The sequence below is a fragment of the Xyrauchen texanus genome, chromosome 20 (assembly GCF_025860055.1).
Source record: "Xyrauchen texanus isolate HMW12.3.18 chromosome 20, RBS_HiC_50CHRs, whole genome shotgun sequence".
In the NCBI taxonomy this organism is placed as follows: Eukaryota; Metazoa; Chordata; class Actinopteri; order Cypriniformes; family Catostomidae; genus Xyrauchen; species Xyrauchen texanus.
Window position 1 is genome coordinate 38,881,192 of NC_068295.1, and position 18,746 is coordinate 38,899,937.

At 38.2% G+C, this 18,746-nt stretch overlaps 1 protein-coding gene across 1 annotated transcript in view; it reads right to left on the minus strand.

The window, feature by feature from the left end:
* The window catches only part of LOC127660590 (CUB and sushi domain-containing protein 1-like), a 524,643-nt gene that overhangs the window by 43,155 nt on the left and 462,742 nt on the right, over nucleotides 1–18,746 (minus strand). The window contains exons 49-54 of the mRNA XM_052150909.1: nucleotides 17,564–17,749; nucleotides 14,597–14,791; nucleotides 10,174–10,347; nucleotides 8,288–8,461; nucleotides 7,721–7,894; nucleotides 1,286–1,474 (exon numbers count right to left, since the gene is read on the minus strand). Of these exons, the coding sequence (XP_052006869.1) occupies nucleotides 1,286–1,474; nucleotides 7,721–7,894; nucleotides 8,288–8,461; nucleotides 10,174–10,347; nucleotides 14,597–14,791; nucleotides 17,564–17,749 (1,092 nt within the window). The remainder of the gene's footprint in view (nucleotides 1–1,285; nucleotides 1,475–7,720; nucleotides 7,895–8,287; nucleotides 8,462–10,173; nucleotides 10,348–14,596; nucleotides 14,792–17,563; nucleotides 17,750–18,746) is intronic.

Below are 18,746 nucleotides of genomic sequence, written 5' to 3' on the forward strand. Positions count from 1 at the left end.
CCATTAGTGGAGTACAACCTCTGAATCATGCTCGTCATTGATTATACAAATGTGGTTACTGCCTGGCTTTGAACCCTAGTCTCCCACGCAGCTGATGCAACAATCGTGCCAAGTGGAAAGGTAAACACCTTGAAACTGATAAGAATGCTCCATATCAGCGCGCCGGCATAGAGTACAAACATCATGACATCGGAAACATCATGCCGACTTCGTGTAATCATGTTGGCCAAAGGTGCATCTACTAAATACTGACTTGAAAGGGGTGAATACTTATGCAACCATGTATTTTGTGTTTAATATTTGTTATAAATTTAGACTAATTGGTAGAAATGTGTTTTGACTTTGACATGAAAGAGTCTTTTTCTGTTGATCAGTGTAAAAAAAAAGGCTAATTAATTTCACTATGATTTAACATTTAAAAACATTAACATTTTCACGAGTAGGGTCTAAATTCCTCTACAGTGCCCCCTGGAGTGAGTTATTTTTGCATGTGACACTGCACAGCCTGTAGAGGGGGGCTGAGTGTAGACAAGTGTGTGTGCGTGTGTTTGTGTGTGTGTTTATGTGTGGCAAGCGCTAATGTAAATAGACTTGGCTGCGTGCACTGGATAATCACACTCGATTAGCATATTTTCACTGAAAAGGCTGTTTGAGTTACTGTTTGTGTGAATGAAAACCGCATCTGCACCTAATCAGCAGGCATGGCTGCGTACATGGGAAGATATGATGGCTGTACATATACAAGCTCTAAACGGTTATCATGTTACTTTGGTGACAATTTGGATTTTTGTTACATAAAATAAACTTATTCTGTGGTTTAAAAGACTGTGAGTAACTGTTTGAGCGAATATAAATGACAGACGCTTGACCAGCACAGCCTGTGTCAGTGCAAAAGCCGATTTGAATCTGGCAGCTTGTAATGTAACTGGCTGTTGCAGAAACACAAATGCGTGATACTACTCTGTGGGGCCCAGTTATTAACCGTCACATATGTGTGCCAGGGTTAAAATATAAAAACATCCAAGGGGGGTGAATACATTTAGGTACTGTGTATTCTTTGAAAACAAGAATTAATAACTTCCAATATATTATCAAATATCATCAACTTTGTTCTTCTCAAGTACAAATATCTTGTTTTAAGAATGTTTACATATTTATTTAATATACATTTTTATTTTTGCATTTTTTGCAATATTGCATTGCATTTATTCAACAGCAACGATGTTTGAACTTTATCAATCACTAGATGTGTGTGTATTGGTGGAAACAGTGGTGTATCACTCACAAAGGCACTTAGGAAGTGATCTGTCCCAGAAGCCATTTGAGCGGCAGGTGAGGACGGACGAGCCGAGGAGATAGAAGCCACTTTTGCAGTGATACATCACCGTATTTCTGTAGTTGAAGCTCTCTGGGTAGCGCTGTTGAGAGTGACGAATGGCGTTCTCCACAAAGCCTGGATCAGAGCAGTTTACCACTGCAAGATAAAAACAGCCAGATGCTTAATGTCTGACAGGGAAAGCAAGAGAGAAAGAGAGAGAGAGAGAGAGAGAGAGAGAGAGAGAGAGAGAGAGAGAGAGAAAGAGAGGAAATCAATGGAGGGGGCTGAACAGTAGAATCGCTGCTGCAGCCTCTGTTTCAATCACTTGCAAACCGCAATACTTCTGAAGACACCAATGCATTATAAACATGTGCATTGAGCTCTTCAGAAAGGTCTGTCCTTTTTGTAACAGTGAAAGATTTTTTTTTACATCGCATACTTGGATTACCCTAGTTCAGGGTATGCAATGTCAAGCATATACACAATACCAACATTTCAGTAGTCCATATCAATACCAGTACAATACAATTGCCTAAACATGACTGTAGTACTAGTTGTCTGAAAAACCGAGAAGCTTTTTCAGTAACATTGTTCTTTTTCCAAATGTAGCAGTGTTGCACAAAAAAACACTACATTACAAGATTTTTGACTAGTTATATGATTTATGATGTTTCCTAGTTGTATTGGTGAATAGCATAAATTGGTCTGTTCACATGCTGTTAGTTATTTATTTAATGTTGTTAGCTGCTACTTATTCAAGAGGGTAGAGTGACTGTAAAAACGAGTAGTTACAGTTTCACAAAGCTTCCCTAACTCTTTTTTTAATATCTGTGCATGTGGGGAGTGTCATTTCGCACATGTAACTGATTCTTCTATGCGATCTTGACATGTTTTAACATATGCAGCAATTTTTCTCTGCTGCTGTAGTTGTTGAAAACAACAAAGAAGTGGGTGCATGCTGTTCCTGGCATGCCATTTTGGCTGCACAGTTACACATTCAGTTACTGCCCTTCAGAGCTTAGAAAAAGATGGAAGTTGAGGCCATGTCCAGAGGAAACAAACCTGTCTTGGCACTCAATTAAGCCCCCTGGGAGAAGAGAAGTGGGTGGGAAACAGCTAAAAACTTGATAATTGGCACATTATTGGTGTGCTGTTTTTCTTTGTGAGACAGCATGATTTGATCTGGAAGCCTCTTGAAAACAAATATCTTATCAGAGGGGTATCATGGCACAGCTTAGTGTCAAAATAAAGCGTATCATTGTCACATTGCTTTTTGACATGGCTACCTTTATTATAATTGCATGACAATTATACTTTTTCAATTACTGCATGTGTCAAGTTACCTTTATATGTATGTAATGTATGCAATATTTCTTGTCAAAGAAGGCTATTAAAATGACCAAACAATAGAGCCCAGTAAGGCAAATCCATAAATAAGACAATTAATGGCCATAAGACAAAGCTAACATCAACCCATTATGTGTTGTATGGAACAATGGCTCTGCTAAGAGACATGCCAGTCTCTCTGGGCTTGGCTTGAGCCAGTGGGGAATTGTCCAACTTACATGTGTTGACCTGCCTCACAATTCAATTTCACTAGGGCACCATCAACAACTTCCTTTGCACAATAATTACTCATTAAAGTGACAAGATGTGCATGGTTACTCCTACTTAATGTCAGAAAACATCCCACGATGTCACGCGGGTTGCTGCAGAGCCATTTGACTTTCAAATCGACATGTCAAGATGGGAAATGACATAAAGAGAATTATTTGCACATTGCTTCTTGTCATTCAAAGACTGCCTCAGAGTGCTGAGCACAGATGTTGGATTCGCTCTGTTAATGCTAGGCTCATGAGCTGTGGGTGTTAAACAGTCTTACTAAGGAGCCGCTTGCATAACAAGACAATGTTCAAAGCTGTGTCTCCCTTGAGACTCTAAACTACATTCTGGGACAGACACACAGTAGTTAGAATAATTCAAATTTGAATTTCAGGAAGTAGAATTATATATATATTAATATATATTTTAAAAATAAATTTTTTATTTGTATATTTCTCAGTATGAATTACCTACACTAAATTTTTTTTTTCAAAAATTCAATTGTGAAAATGAGTTTCTTTGATATGAAATTACAATGTACTCAAGTACTTATTGAGTTAAACTTAACTTAAATTTGATCTGTTCAAATAACTCTATTGAACCTTGCAGCTTGTTGCTGCTTTTCATGTCTGCAAAGACTGAACACAGTGCGATCCAATAGCATCCGAGAGCGAGCTGTAAGGCAGCATATCATTGGTTTCACCCGCTGAACAAATACGCTCCTTTAATGAACCAGTCAAGTCGGTCGATTGAGTCTAATGAGATGAGGCATCTTGTTTATATACAAACTGAATGTACTGGTACACTCGTTCATGAACGAAAAGAATGACTTTGTTATCTCATTCGTGAATGAAGATCTGACGAACCACCGAATGAGGGAGAGGAGGCATGCCATTCATTCAGTTAGACATGTGAGTCAATCGCATTCAACAAGAAGAGAAAGGGGTGAAATGCACTAAGACAAGTTTGTCAACTACTGAAGACCACAGAGCTAAAATTACACAAATTACGCTTGGAAATGTTGTGATTTGGTACAAATTTTTAAGTGTCTTCGTATATTTGCAGACATTGCGTGACTTTAGTACAAGCCAATAGATTTGAGAGCGGGCTGTGAAGAAGCATATCATTTATTGGAACCACTAAACAAACACACCCCTTTATTGAACTAGTTGGTAATTTGAGTCTGAACGAAACGATACATTACGCTCATGAACTAACTGAGTGAATTCAGTCATCTTGTCCACGAATGTGGATACTCTGTTCAACTGAACAGAGAAGCTACATGTCGTTTGTTCGTCAATCTCGTTCAACAAGAAAAATTGGCCAATTAATTTTGAATAAAAGTGAGTTATGACCACACATTATAATGACAAATAGGTATTAATGAAGCTCATAATAATTTTTTAGGCTAGTATTGTTGTCTTTTTTTGTATAGCTCGATAAAAAAAGTTGTGCTCAGCAGTTCACAATATGATGCTCTGTTGTCATTTGTGGGGAATACTTATGATGCTTAAACCACCTGCAGTTCATTAGTGTGTGTTGACGCAAACGTTAATGAAAATAATTAGACATGTTCCCGTCGTGAATGACTTTTGGCTTTTGGTTCATTTTAAATACTCGTTCATAAATTTGTATCATTTGGCACCATCTACAGGCGCAAAGGTGTGATTTGCAGAACAGGTCAATGAACTAATCAATTCTAAACAGATCTTTTTGGTGAATGGAGTGAAGTCACAAAGTCACTGAGATTAATCAAAATAACCACCACTAATAGCAAGTATGGTGCTGCTGAGAGTTAGGGATGGGCAGATCGATGCTAAAAGCATCAATACTTCCGATACTGATGTTGTATCAAAAATATCGATCCTCACACAAAAATATGGATTCTAAATAATACATTTTTTAACTAGGGGTATTATTTTTTGGTTACCACAAACAATAATCATAAGCTTCAAAGTGAAATAAAATGGATTAGGCTATATTAGCAAATACTTGTGCAGGATGGAAACTATTTCTTCTTCCACTCATCTTAACATTCATAAATACTGAAAAATACAAGCAGACAAGTGGTTGTGACATCAAAGACTCGTTCAAAACTTTACTGCTCTCTGTGGTGCCTTTCTCTCGTGATATCAAATCATTTATATTTCTAAGTAGGAAAACTATTTCACTCTACACAGAAAAGCACATAATAGTATACAAATAAATAATAATAATAAAAAAAAAATGTAGGCTATATATGGTAATACAAGATAACGTGTTAATGTGAATATTACTACACTCATATTAATGCTTAACAGTTTATTACATGTTATGAATTAGTTTATTACTTAGAATAATAATAAAGTATTAACAATTTCCATAGTAGCATAATAAAAGGAACAATAATGACTATTATTAATTTAAATACATATTTAACATGAAGTTACTATACCACTGAACCCATTGATTTACTACAGTAATATTGTAGTAGTAACCACATGGTTACATTTATGCATTTGGCAGATGCTTTTATCCAACTTACAGTGCACTTATTACAGGGACAATCCCCCCGGAACAACCTGGAGTTAAGTGTCTTGCTCAAGGACACAATGATGGTGGCTGTAGGGATCGAACCAGCGACCTTCAGATTAACAGTTATGTGCTTTATCCCACTACGCCACCACCACTCCAGTATTACTGTAGTGAAATGGTAAATTTTTTGTAAGGGTAAACAAAACAGAAGTCTAATAATTTTCTATTTGGCAAACAAAATAATAATAACGAATAATGACTACAAATACAGGTCCTTCTCAAAAAATTAGCATATTGTGATAAAGGTCATTATTTTCCATAATGTAATGATAAAAATTAAACTTTCATATATTTTAGATTCATTGCACACCAACTGAAATATTTCAGGTCTTTTATTGTTTTAATACTGATGATTTTGGCATACAGCTCATGAAAACCCAAAATTCCTATCTCACAAAATTAGCATATTTCATCCGACCAATAAAAGAAGTGTTTTTAATACAAAAAAGTCAACCTTCAAATAATTATGTTCAGTTATGCACTCAATACTTGGTCGGGAATCCTTTTGCAGAAATGACTGCTTCAATGCGGCGTGGCATGGAGGCAATCAGCCTGTGGCACTGCTGAGGTGTTATGGAGGCCCAGGATGCTTCGATAGCGGCCTTAAGCTCATCCAGAGTGTTGGGTCTTGCGTCTCTCAACTTTCTCTTCACAATATCCCACAGATTCTCTATGGGGTTCAGGTCAGGAGAGTTGGCAGGCCAATTGAGCACAGTAATACCATGGTCAGTAAACCATTTACCAGTGGTTTTGGCACTGTGAGCAGGTGCCAGGTCGTGCTGAAAAATGAAATCTTCATCTCCATAAAGCTTTTCAGCAGATGGAAGCATGAAGTGCTCCAAAATCTCCTGATAGCTAGTTGCATTGACCCTGCCCTTGATAAAACACAGTGGACCAACACCAGCAGCTGACATGGCACCCCAGACCATCACTGACTGTGGGTACTTGACACTGGACTTCAGGCATTTTGGCATTTCCTTCTCCCCAGTCTTCCTCCAGACTCTGGCACCTTGATTTCCGAATGACATGCAAAATTTGCTTTCAAAGCTTTTTGGTGACTGTGTTAAATATTACTGGAAATTTGCGCACTATAAATATGTTCACTTCTCAAACATTAATGTACTACGTTGATTTCAAGTGTACTGGTTTAGTATTTTCACTAGAACTGATTTACCTTGTTTCAGTGTATAGACATGCTGTCAAATACACCACAAATGGTATTAATAACCATGTTTGAAAGGCCACCTACTGTATAGGCTACTGTATAGCCTCAACAAGATAAGTTGTTGGTTTGTTCTGATCTGTAATGACTAGTGGTCCCATGGTATAGTGATAATCTAAATATGAATACATCTACTGAAAGTTATACTGTATTTGGCTATGTATCTATGGCATTGATGGTGTTTTTTTTAAATGTTATGGGTTCTTTTAAAAGTTCATGTTATCTGTTCATTTAAAAGGCTAGTTTGGTATTGAAAAAGTCATTAAACTTGTTATTAAGGGAACAACAATAACATTTGTTTATCATTCAACTAGTTTTTGTAATGTAATTCAATACTGTGATAATACCGTATACAGTGATAAAAGCTTCAGTAATTCTCGTGACATGAAAATTTGATACCGTCACATGCTTATGTTGGACTCATGAAATTCCTGTGTTTGACTGTGTTGAATTTTTTTAAATTGCAATTCAGTACATTTATTTTCCTGTCATCCCAATTCGTATTCCAATTCAACATCGTGCAGGGCATAGCCAATTCAATTCCAATTCCAACTCAAGGACTGAATGCCCAATGGAATGCCCAATGCCCAATCCCCACTACTTAGTAGGTCCTCGTGGTGGCGTGGTTACTCACCTCAATCCGGGTGGCGGAGGACAAGTCTCAGTCCCCTCCACTTCTGAGACAGTCAGTCCGCGCATTTTATCATGTGGCTAGATGTGCATGACACCGCGGAGACTCCCAGCATGCTATACATGAAAACTTACCATGTGCCCCATTGAGAGTGAGAACCACTAATCGTGACCATGAGGAGGTTACCCCATGTGACTCTACCCTCCTTAGCAACCGGCCAATTTGGTTGCTTAGGAAACCTGGCTAGAGTCACTCAGTCAATACCCAGGCCCTGGAACCATTTCTTAATTCCAAATTTAGTTTGACCCTGCTCTGAATGCCTTCACTATACAGTAAATGTTAGAAAACGTTTTGGTAAAATGTAGTTTCGTACCCTTGCACACAGGAAGTGGGTTGCTCCACTGTCCGTTCATTCGACACTGCGATCTGGATGCACCGTGCAACAAATAGCCTGTGTTGCAGGTGAAGTTCACCACGTCGTTAAGATTAAACTCACTGCCATTTGTTCGACCATGAGCAGGGTTTCCAGGATGGCCGCAGGTTATGGCTGTGAAGAAGGGAATAGTGAACACAAAACTTGAGTATCTCTATGCAGCTTTTTCCATACAGCAACAACATCTGTCAAGCTAAACAAAGGGCAAATAACACCAAAAAAGCACAATTAAATTACCGTAAAAGCAGTCCATATAACTTATTACAATCATATTATGACCATACTCCATGAACACTATATTCCACGTCTTCTAAAACCATACAGGTTTTCAGTGTGTTTTGCCCTTTTTGGAGCTTGACAACAGCTTTCTACTTTTATGTTACAAAGAAAAAAATAATTAAATAAAATGAGGGTAAGTAAGTATGACAGAATGTCCATGTTTAGGTGAACTATTCCTTTAATACACATTTCTTCGAAAGTTTAAAAGTGATTTGGAAAGACACTTACAAACACACACTGGTGCTTGTCCTGACCACCTGTGGTCTTGTTGGCATATTCGAACTGACGTCCCAATGAGTCGAAAGCCCAGGTTGCACTGATAAACAACAGTGTCCCTATAACTGGATCCATCCCCACTGATGTGTCCATTAACAATTGGATCCGGAGAATCGCAATGACCAGCTGACAGAAAGAAGCAAAAAGCGGTATTACATTAATCACAATCAACACAAAGTCTTGTGTAACCCTGCTTCTCAATAAACACAAATTCAAACTAGGAGTTTTACAGGGGCTGAAGCTCGAGTGCTTTTTCCAGAGATATCTCTCACAGACACTGCTTGATATTTTGATAAATGCCCTCAGTGCTGTTTGGTCAAGCAGCAAGTGATGTGTGTAAGGGTCAATGCTGATCGTCTCACACTGGAATATTTCACTTTGGTTTCTTTTGCTGTTTGCTTAAGGAACTGCCTATCTACAATTAAGGAGCTATTATTAACACTTTCTTTTATATATATGTTTTCATTTAATATCTGAGTTATATACTCTATGTAAAATAATCAGTACTCATTGCTTCTTTGAATCTAAAGCATGAAACACACAGCACAACCAGTGCATTCCGATTCTCGAACAAGTGACTCTTATGAGCTGGTTCTTTTGCATCTAAACAATGAAACATACAGCGTGAACAGTGCAGTCCGATTCCCGAACGAATGACTTTAATAAGTTGCTTCTTTGAATCTACATTATGAAACACACAGCAAAACCAGTGCATTCCGATTCTCTAAGAAATGACTCATATGAGCTGGTTCTTATAAATCTAAACAGTGAAACATACAGCGTGAACAATGTAGTCCGATTCCCGAATGAATTACTTTAATAAGTTGCTTCTTTGAATCTACAGCATTAAACACACTGCACAACCAGTGTATTCCGATTCTCTAACAAATGACTCATATGAGCTGGTTCTTTTGAATCTAAACATTGAAACATACAACGTGAACAGTGTAGTCCGATTCCCGAACGAATGACTTTAATAAGTTGCTTCTTTGAATCTACAGCATGAAACACACAGCACAACCAGTGCATTCCGATTCTTGAACAAGTGACTCTTATGAGCTGGTTCTTTTGAATCTAAACAGTGAAACATACAGTGTGAACAGTGTAGTCCGATTCCCGAACGAATTATTTTAATAAGTTGTTTCTTTGAATCTACAGCGCAAAACATACAGCGCGACCAGTGTAATTAATTCTCAATCAAATGACTCTTAAGAGCCAGTGCTTTAGAATATATGGTGTGAAAAACACAACTTGACAAGTGTAGCCTGATTCCCTGAAGAATGACTCTTATGAGCTGGTTCTTTTGAATCTACTCTGCAAAACGTACAGTGCTTTGTCCAGAACAAATTACTCTTATCAGACAGACTCTCATCCGACTTGAAATGAACCAAGCAAGAAGTGTTACTGTGTTACGTGTACTTAAAGCTCGTGAGGTGTAAATCAGAGCAATTGCTGGATGGTTTTTGATATGACAACTTGTAGTTAAAGTTAAAAATTATAAGTAATGTTGTAATTAGTGGTTCTGGAATCGTTAAAATCTGTAAGATTCCTGTCCATAGACAAAAAGCCTGGATACGTGAGATTCTGCAATTTAGAGTTTTGTTATAGGGCTGTAATTGGTTGAATGAACCAACACTTTTGGAAATCCCATTGTGCATAGTGCTGTCCAACAAGTAGAACTATAGCGATAATAAAATAACAAAGGAAAACTTAAGTGTTTTTCCGTCCAGTAAACAGACCTATTATGCAAACCAAAATAAACTATTTACATTAGACATTAATGGCTCCGAAATAAATTACATCCAGTTACATAAGCCATGTTAAAAGAGGCTACATACCCAGACATTTAGTCTCGACTCCACTCCAAAGGCCATTGGCCTGACACTCCCTCACGTGTGAGCCAACTAATGTGTACCCTGTGTTACACATGAATATAGCTGTGGCGCCAAAGCTAGTCAGGGTGCCCATCTTCTTGCCATTAGGAGGAGATGGAAGCTCTCCACAGGAGATCACTGCAGGGAACAAAGTCAATGTAATCTTTAATGCACAGAGTCTGTCTGTCTTTAAAAAAAAAGGTCACATGATGACTGCTGACACAATAGCCCACTCAAAGGAGTCATGGCTACTGATGCAGTACCAGTGAATAGTTTGGACACACAAATTCATTCTGTATTATTACCCTTTTTGACATAGGATTTTTGAAATAATTGTAGTTGAAGGAGTTGCTTGAAATAAATATTTTCACAATTGTTATTTACATTTTAGCCTTTTCATTTGATTAAATCCAACAGTGGCATTAATAAATAAATTAACAAATGCATAATAAATGATCAAATTCAGTCCTGTGGTGTGACAAATACACTTTTAAAAGTGCAAATATTCCATGTAGTTGCTAGTAGTATGTATAATGTATAATGATTATAAAATAATTAAATAAGGCCACTGTTGTCAATGGCCCTTATTAAAAATATGAATGCATGCAATAATGAATATCAATGCTCTTTAATATTTGTTTGCAAAATCCAGAAATATATATGTTAAACAAGATATATAGAAATGTCAGTGGTGCTTATATGTGTAAAACACACAGTTATAATGGAAAACTATGTACATACTGTATTCAATGCCACAAGTATTTGGGAAAATAAATGCTACACATATGAAAAGGGACATTTTTGTAGTACTTTGAAATATATCTTGCATGTTTGTCAAGTATGTGACCTTTTATGAACATGCATTATACGTAAATCACATAGAGTATAGAATGTAATTAATCAGGTATGGGGTGTTTAGGAGGTTGCCAAGGTGTTGCTATATGGTTGCTAAGGTGTTATGTGTGTTTTAGTGCTTTGTTATGTGGTTGCCAGGGTGTTCTGGGTGGTTGCTAAGTGGCCCAAGTCAAAAGAGCCCACCCCATAGTCGTATTGTAGCACCTAGAAATGAAGTCCCCACTTCACTGTAAGTCTATGGAATATGAATTTTGTCCACAAGACAAAAATTGTATAGCTGACCTTAAAAGTAGTAGCACACCTCTCTTCAACAAGCCACACAATCTGAGGTATCATTCATGTGTACTACACATTATGCAAATTTAAAACAATGCACACACACACACATACACACACACACACACACACACACACACACACACACACACACACACACACACACACACATTTATTTATATGATGTATTAAGAAGTGCAGTTACAATTTAAGCCCCAGCTGTTCACATCGGTTCCTTTCATTAACAATTAGCACACACATCAAGTCACACCGTAGAGACGCATGTTTTCATCAAACTCACCACTGGTGCGTAAATCCATTAAAAACTAAGATGTCTCTGATTGCAGTATTTACATGTGCTCTCTGACCTCGAATAAGTGAAAGCATTTAATCACTGCTACTGTTTACACAGTCCATCCCTGCGGTAGCAACCGCCCTGATCAGAACTGACTCAGCAGTGGATGGCGTTTTACGCGTGCACTCTAAATCCAGAGGATTACACTTGGATCAGTGGAGAAATAAACGGGATGTAGTATAGAGAGCGGCTGGATTTCAGACATAATAGCTGCCCTAATGAATTTGTTTCATTAGCTGACAATGAAGGATATTGAGTAATTAACACAGTGATCTTTGTGTCAAATCCCAAGAGCGTAATTCACAATTCCCTTTAATCTGCATTTTTTGTGGGGTCTGGTTAATCCCAACCCTTTATTTTGTATTGTCTCTTGTCTGTGAAACACAGAAGTAGATGTTTGGCAGAATGTCCAAGCTGCTCTTTTCCATACAAAAAAATGGATGGTGATTTATACTGCCAAGCTCAAAAAAGGGCCATAAACTTATCATTAAAGTTGTCCACGTGACATGTGCGCTACATTCCCAACTTTTCTGAAACCACATAATTGTGTGAGGAACAGACTGAAATTTAAATCGTTATGCTAAAATGTTTAAACGAAAAAAAAAAAAAAACTGGGACACCTCGCTATTTGTATCACTCCACTTGTCTGTGTTCGTGGCTTTACAAATAGTGTGTTGGGTTGTTTTGTAGTTCATTTTGATGTCATTCACTGATTTGTTCAGTGACCATATCTGCAGATTACATATTTTCTCCAGTAGGTGGCGACAAATACGCAATTATTATGTTATGAGTGAGTCATTGAATTATTGACTCAACTGATTCTTTATAAACACAGAGGGGAGAATTCACTAAACAGTTGCACCAATTTTATGTGTGGTATTTTAGCACAAAACCCAGCGTCTTATTCACTAATCACCCACAATCTAGTTAAAGCTGGCACAATCAGTGCTAAAATTGCACTTTGTCTTAAAGTATTTAAGTCATTGTCATTCCTTTCCTCCTTTCTATTTAAATTAGTTTTATTAGACTGTGCTTCATTCACAAAAATGGCCTGATGCAATTAACATTGCGCTATTCCGCCCGATGAAAGCAGGCGGTTAAATTAATTTTATTAAAGAGATGTTTGTGTGCATTTTCTATCCATAATATCAGCAGTAACTCATCAAATAATGATCAGTTGATGGAGAAGTGCATTATAACCTGGCATATATCCAGATGCATGGTGTGGTCAAGTGCACTTTCAGCATTTTAAAGAGATGATTCGGTTGTCTGGATAACAGTAGTCAGTGACGCCAAAGTTTGTCAGATAACGGTGGTCTGCAGCATCCTCCAATATATAGCACCAGAGACTATTCAGCAAAGAAGGGCAACTTCTATTAAAGTGTTACTTCACCCAAAAATGAAAATTCTCTCATGATTTACTCACCTTTATGCCATCCCAAATGTGTTTGACTTTCCTTCTTCATCAGAACCGAAGTGATGATTTTTAAAACACATTTCAGCTCTGAATGCCCATACATTGCAAGTAAACAGGTGCCATCCGGCTGCTGGATGTTTGAATATCCAAAAGTCATATTTAGGCAGCATAAATGTAATCTACACAACTCAATGAATGTCTACTGAAGCAAATCGATCTACTAATGCTTTAAAACGAATGGGAGAAATTGGAATCAACAATGGTCAATGGATGTAGAAAGAAAGTCCCGCCTTATAGGTAAAAGATCCAATCACCTTTTAGGTACAGACATCACCTGTCAAACAACTTCACAATGCTCAAGCACATTAGCTGTACAAAATTTTATTTTTTTGTGTAATCAGAGGTAAAGAAGAATTTGTGATACCAGTGTTGCCAGATTTTAGCGTTGATTTGAAATATATTATTTTATTGTAATCTTGACCAACCGTTTTGGAGATGTATTTAGGTCCATACAATGCAAGTGAATGGGTACCAGCATTTTGACACCCCAAATATCTCATAAAGGGAGCATAAAAGTAATCCATATGACTCCAGTGCTTAAATCCATGTCTTCAGAAGTGATATAATAGTTTTGTGTGAGAAATAGGATCAATGTTTAAGTCAATTTTTGCTAGACTATCTTCCCAGTAGGGGGCGTATGCATGAAGAATTTGAATCACCAAAAACAAGAAAAAGAATGTAAAAGTGAAAGTTGAGAAAGCGGAGATTGACTGAGCAGGTTGGAAAACTTAAATATTGATCTGTTTCTCACCACATCTATCATATTGCTTCTGAAGTCATTGATTTAACCACTGGAGTCATATGGATTACTTTTACGTGACCTATGTGATTTTTGGCACCCATTCACTTGCATTGTATGACCAACAGAGCTGAAATATTCTTCAAAAAATATTCGTTGTGTTCAGCAGAAGAAAGAAAGTCATACACATCTGGGATGGTATGAGGGTGAGTAAATTATTTTTCATTTCATTTAAGTAAAATAATTGTCATTTTTTGTTTAACTATTTCTTTAAGTGTACAGTGTCAATAATGTCAAACTTTCCTTGACACGAGTCAAACACAAGTGCGAATGAAGATTTTCTGGGAATAACAGTACATTTTGGTCTGTTCCTCAAAAGCCATTGTGTGGTTTCAGAAGCGCCAAGAGTCATATGGACTACTTTTATCATAATTTGATGGTGCTTTTACAAATAACCATCCACTTTATGTATAACAGAAACAGAAGTTTCAGTGCAAAAATACATTTTTGGAAATTCTGTGTAACATCTCATTGTGTGTTTTTAATGGAAGAAGAAAAATAGTACAGGATCGAAAAAAGACATGAGGGTACATGATGACAACTCTTTTTATTTTTGGTTGAACAATTTCTTTAATGCATCTGTCTTTTGTAAATGCGTGTGTGTGTGTGCATGTGTGGTTCTTACTCTTGCAGGTGGACTTGTCCTCTAGCCCTTCCCAGGTTGCATTAGCTAAGCACTTAATGATCCTCCTGCCCCCTAGATAGTAGCCAGCGGAGCAGCTCAGCATTATTCGGGCGCCAAACTCATTGAGCGAGCCCGAGATGAGACACCACACCATGTGTTCAGAGAGCATGCTCTCAATGTTAGGACACTGCACCGCTGCAGGACAAAACACAAAGAATGCATTAATGGAAATCCATAACAATGCATTTCCTGGAACTAGAATAACTAGAGCTTGAAGGAATCATGTATATCTCAATCATATCTCAATGATGTTTGTCATTTTTACCAATGTTAAAAAAAAAAGATTTCACAGCTTTAATATTCAGAGACAACTATAAGAATGCCAATTGTAGGTTGACGCCATTGGTTAAGACAATCTTGCTATGTCAAGCCTGTTACGTTCCTGTGTTGTCTGCCCTTTGTTCTCGGTTTCACTATCACATTTATTTCACGTTTCCTTGTTGTCCGCTCCGTATTTTCCATCTCACCCGTCACCGATCCCGGTCCATGTCATGGTTTCCCTGTTGTCCGCCCTGAGTCTCACTCTCCGTGTGTTAAACTACACTTCCCACAATTCCCGGCCTCCCCCACTGCCTGCACTCATCATTGTTTTCACCTGTGTCTCGTTCAGTCTCCACTTTGTCTGTGTATTTAAACCCTGTCTGTTTGTTCACTCTCTGTCGGTCGTTGTTTGGTAATGTTTCGTTTCTTGCATGTTGTCAAGCCTGGTCCGTGTTCCCTACCCGAGTTCAGAGTTTGTTTCATCGTGTTTATATCTGTTTCGTTGTGCATCAGTTTCCTGTTTTCCCCTCGTGGACTTTTCTTTGTGTTTACCTTTTGTTTCTTATTTGTTTATCTTAAATAAAATACCGCGTTTGGATCCGCACCTCTGTCTGTCTTGTCCTGCTTCCACACCCAGCATAACAAAGCCAAGTCGGGCCACTCAAATAAATTGCAATTCTGTTTGATGATGCTAGTGTCGTTGAAATTACACAATTCACATTTAAGATCCATTATATCAGGCTTCAATAAAGGTGAAGTGGATGATTTTGACAAAACCTGTCAAGCAAATGTCCTGGCTATATATAACCCCATATGAATTAAACAATATGAAATGATATTTTGCATAAAAAAAATGAAGGCTCTATTTTTTGCATTGTGACCTTATTTTCAGGATAGTTAAGTACATTTTAGTGTCACTGTTAAAGACTTTGCCTAATGTTTTGCAATGAAATTTTGGTGAAGTGTGTAAATTCTGCTCTTCTCGAGACACCAAATGGAACTAAAGTCTGTGTCCAAACCTGTTTCCCAAAAATTCCCATGTCTTGTATTGTTCGGCCAAACAGGTAGTCCCACTCAAAAGTCATGCCACTGTTTTTGGACCATTTAAACAAAGAGGGCAAGGTTTTGAAAGTGCCACAGTGTTAACAATCTTTATTTCATATTCTCATATTCAAGATTTGATTATATGAATGTGGTTGCAAACTGAAGTGGAAACATAAGGTTTTGGAGTAACAATATTGTAGGCAGCATGGAACAGATGGTCTTTTGATTGGACAACAGCACAGATTCAAAACAGCTGTAATAGATGTGGTTACATAATAATTTGAAGAAAAAAGATGATATGTCATCCAGAATGCCAAACTTGATCTTAAGTATCCTTCCCCTGCCTTTATGGCACATAATGTTCTCTCTCCGTGTTCTACATGACGAAGGATTATGTTGCTCGGCCTGTGCTTGTTTAAGTTATTACAAACATATGATACAGCTTGAGCTTGTCACAGACATTGTGAATATGTCATACTATTATCTCAAACCTCCAGAATAAAAGAACACCTTGACATGCTATGTAATGGACCAGAAGCCTAATCTTGTCTTCTTTTGTCTGATGATGAGGAATATCATAACTTTAAAAAAGAAAGGAAAGTTGGTCAAGACGAACTTTGATGTCAGCTTGACAAAACCTTGACTGAAAGTTAGATGAGTGTTGCAAGGCAGTTTCTTGAGGTGTTGCTAGCTTGTTGCTAGGGTGTTCTGACTGGTTGCTATTACATTTTTAGACTGTTGCTAGGGTGTTGGAAAGCAATTACTAGTGTGTACTGGATTGTTGCTAAGGCAGTTTCTAGGGTAGTTTGCTAGCTTGTTGCTAGGGTGTTCTTTCTGGTTGCTAGGTCACTGCTAGGTGGTTTCTAGGTAGTTGTAAGGTGTTACTAGTGAGTTCTTTGTTGTTGCTAAGGTGTTTCAAGACTTTTTCTAGGTGTGCTGCTAGCTTGGTGCAAGGGTGTTCAGGCTTGCTGCTAAGCCATTTCTAGACAGTTGCTAGAGTGTTGCAGGGCAGTTACTAATGTGTACTGGTTGTAGCTAAGGTGTTGCAAATTATTTCAAGGGGTGATGGATGGATGGATGGATGGATGGATAGATAGATATTACACAAATCTTGACACAGTGTTATGTTGCGGGGCAGAAGACTCATACTTTCTGCTTGCAGTTGATGAGGAGGAATATCATAACATTAAATCACATTATCTATTTGTGGCAGGGCGGAGGACGGGACCGGGTGTGTAGGGTCACGACCCGGCCCCGCCCTCAGCCCTGCCACACTATTGCAGCATAGAGCATAATGAGCATCTCTTGCTCTGACCTCTGAAGGCATAATACATGGTTATTTGGCTGGGGGCACTTTATTCGGCCATGTGGGCTAATAGTAATTCAGGTCTGAAGGGGGACATGCCACATCATACCATTTGTCTTGTTTGAGTTGCCAAACCACAAAAAATCAAGTCATTATTGTTAATTTTGCCAATTACCTGCCTTACATTACTCTCAGAGGGGGAACTGGCTGAGAAAACAAGCTGACTGCAGCGGTTCAATGAGACGGGAGATTTTAACATGCTGTTGGCATAGAAACAGAGGGCTTGATATGCTCACGTAAACAGCGGGGAGGGTGCGCGGTGTTGCTCCAGGTGCCGTCCTCTAGGCAGACGGCCTTGAGAAGGCTACCCATTTCAGGCATGTGGCCCTCCTTGCACTGGTACTGCACCGTACTTCCCACTGTGTACTGGAAGCCGTGAAACGAGCCGTTAGCAGGAGACTCCGGCACGCCACAAGATACAGCTGCCAATCAAACAAACAACAGTCAATGCAGAAAATGTGGACACATGGTAAACAGTGTACACACAGTGATTCATATTAAAATACATGTTAAAGGTGTGCACAGTGATCAAACTGAACCCCAAACCACTTAATAGGTGCCATAAGACCTATATTCTGACATACTTGTGAACTGGACTTGAAACCCAAGTTTGTCAGGTCCTGTCGTTCTCGGGTCAGGTATTAGACCTCAATTACATGCAACCATTCATATGTGAAACTGACTCTTTTAAACAATAAAAAGAAGGTGGATTCTTTTAAACAACTTCAGGCACACAAAAGCAACCAGATGTTTGTTTCATTCAGGGAAAAGCAATGATACCAATTAAAGCGCTTCCAAGTTAACTGATCACTACCTGAATAAAAATCAGGTCTCAAGCCCTATTCTACCTCTGTTTGACCTGTTGGCAAACTGCATGGATCAGCAGACTGCATGGATCACTCCTACCACTTAGAGAAATTATTGCCTTTAATTATCACCCATTCTAGATGGCCTTTGTCCCAAAGGAGGCAGAGTCAGGGCTATCCTAAGTGGGGTGGAATGGTAAAAGTATATTAATTCTGTAACCTCCAGTCCTTGGAATGATGTAATTTACCTTTGTCTGATTATGATTAATGAGATTCTGTGTCACATTTTTGTGCATTACTGAATGTGTGTCAACTTTGGCTGGCGTCTTTGTGAAATGTCCTCAATTGAAATGAGTACTTAAGTGCAGCCTTGGACAACTTTTTTGGGCAGCAGTCAGAAGTGACTTTGCATTAGAACTTTTTAACATAATAGTTAGAGCTGTCATATATAAGTTGGCTGTGATCGGAGCAGTGGCACAGTAGGTAATGCCCACACTCATGACATACAAGAGTTATATGACCTGATCCCATTCCCCATCTCTCTCTAATGTCCTATACAGTAAAAACCCATAAATAAAATTTCAAGAGGAAGCACTTGTGTCTGTATATAACA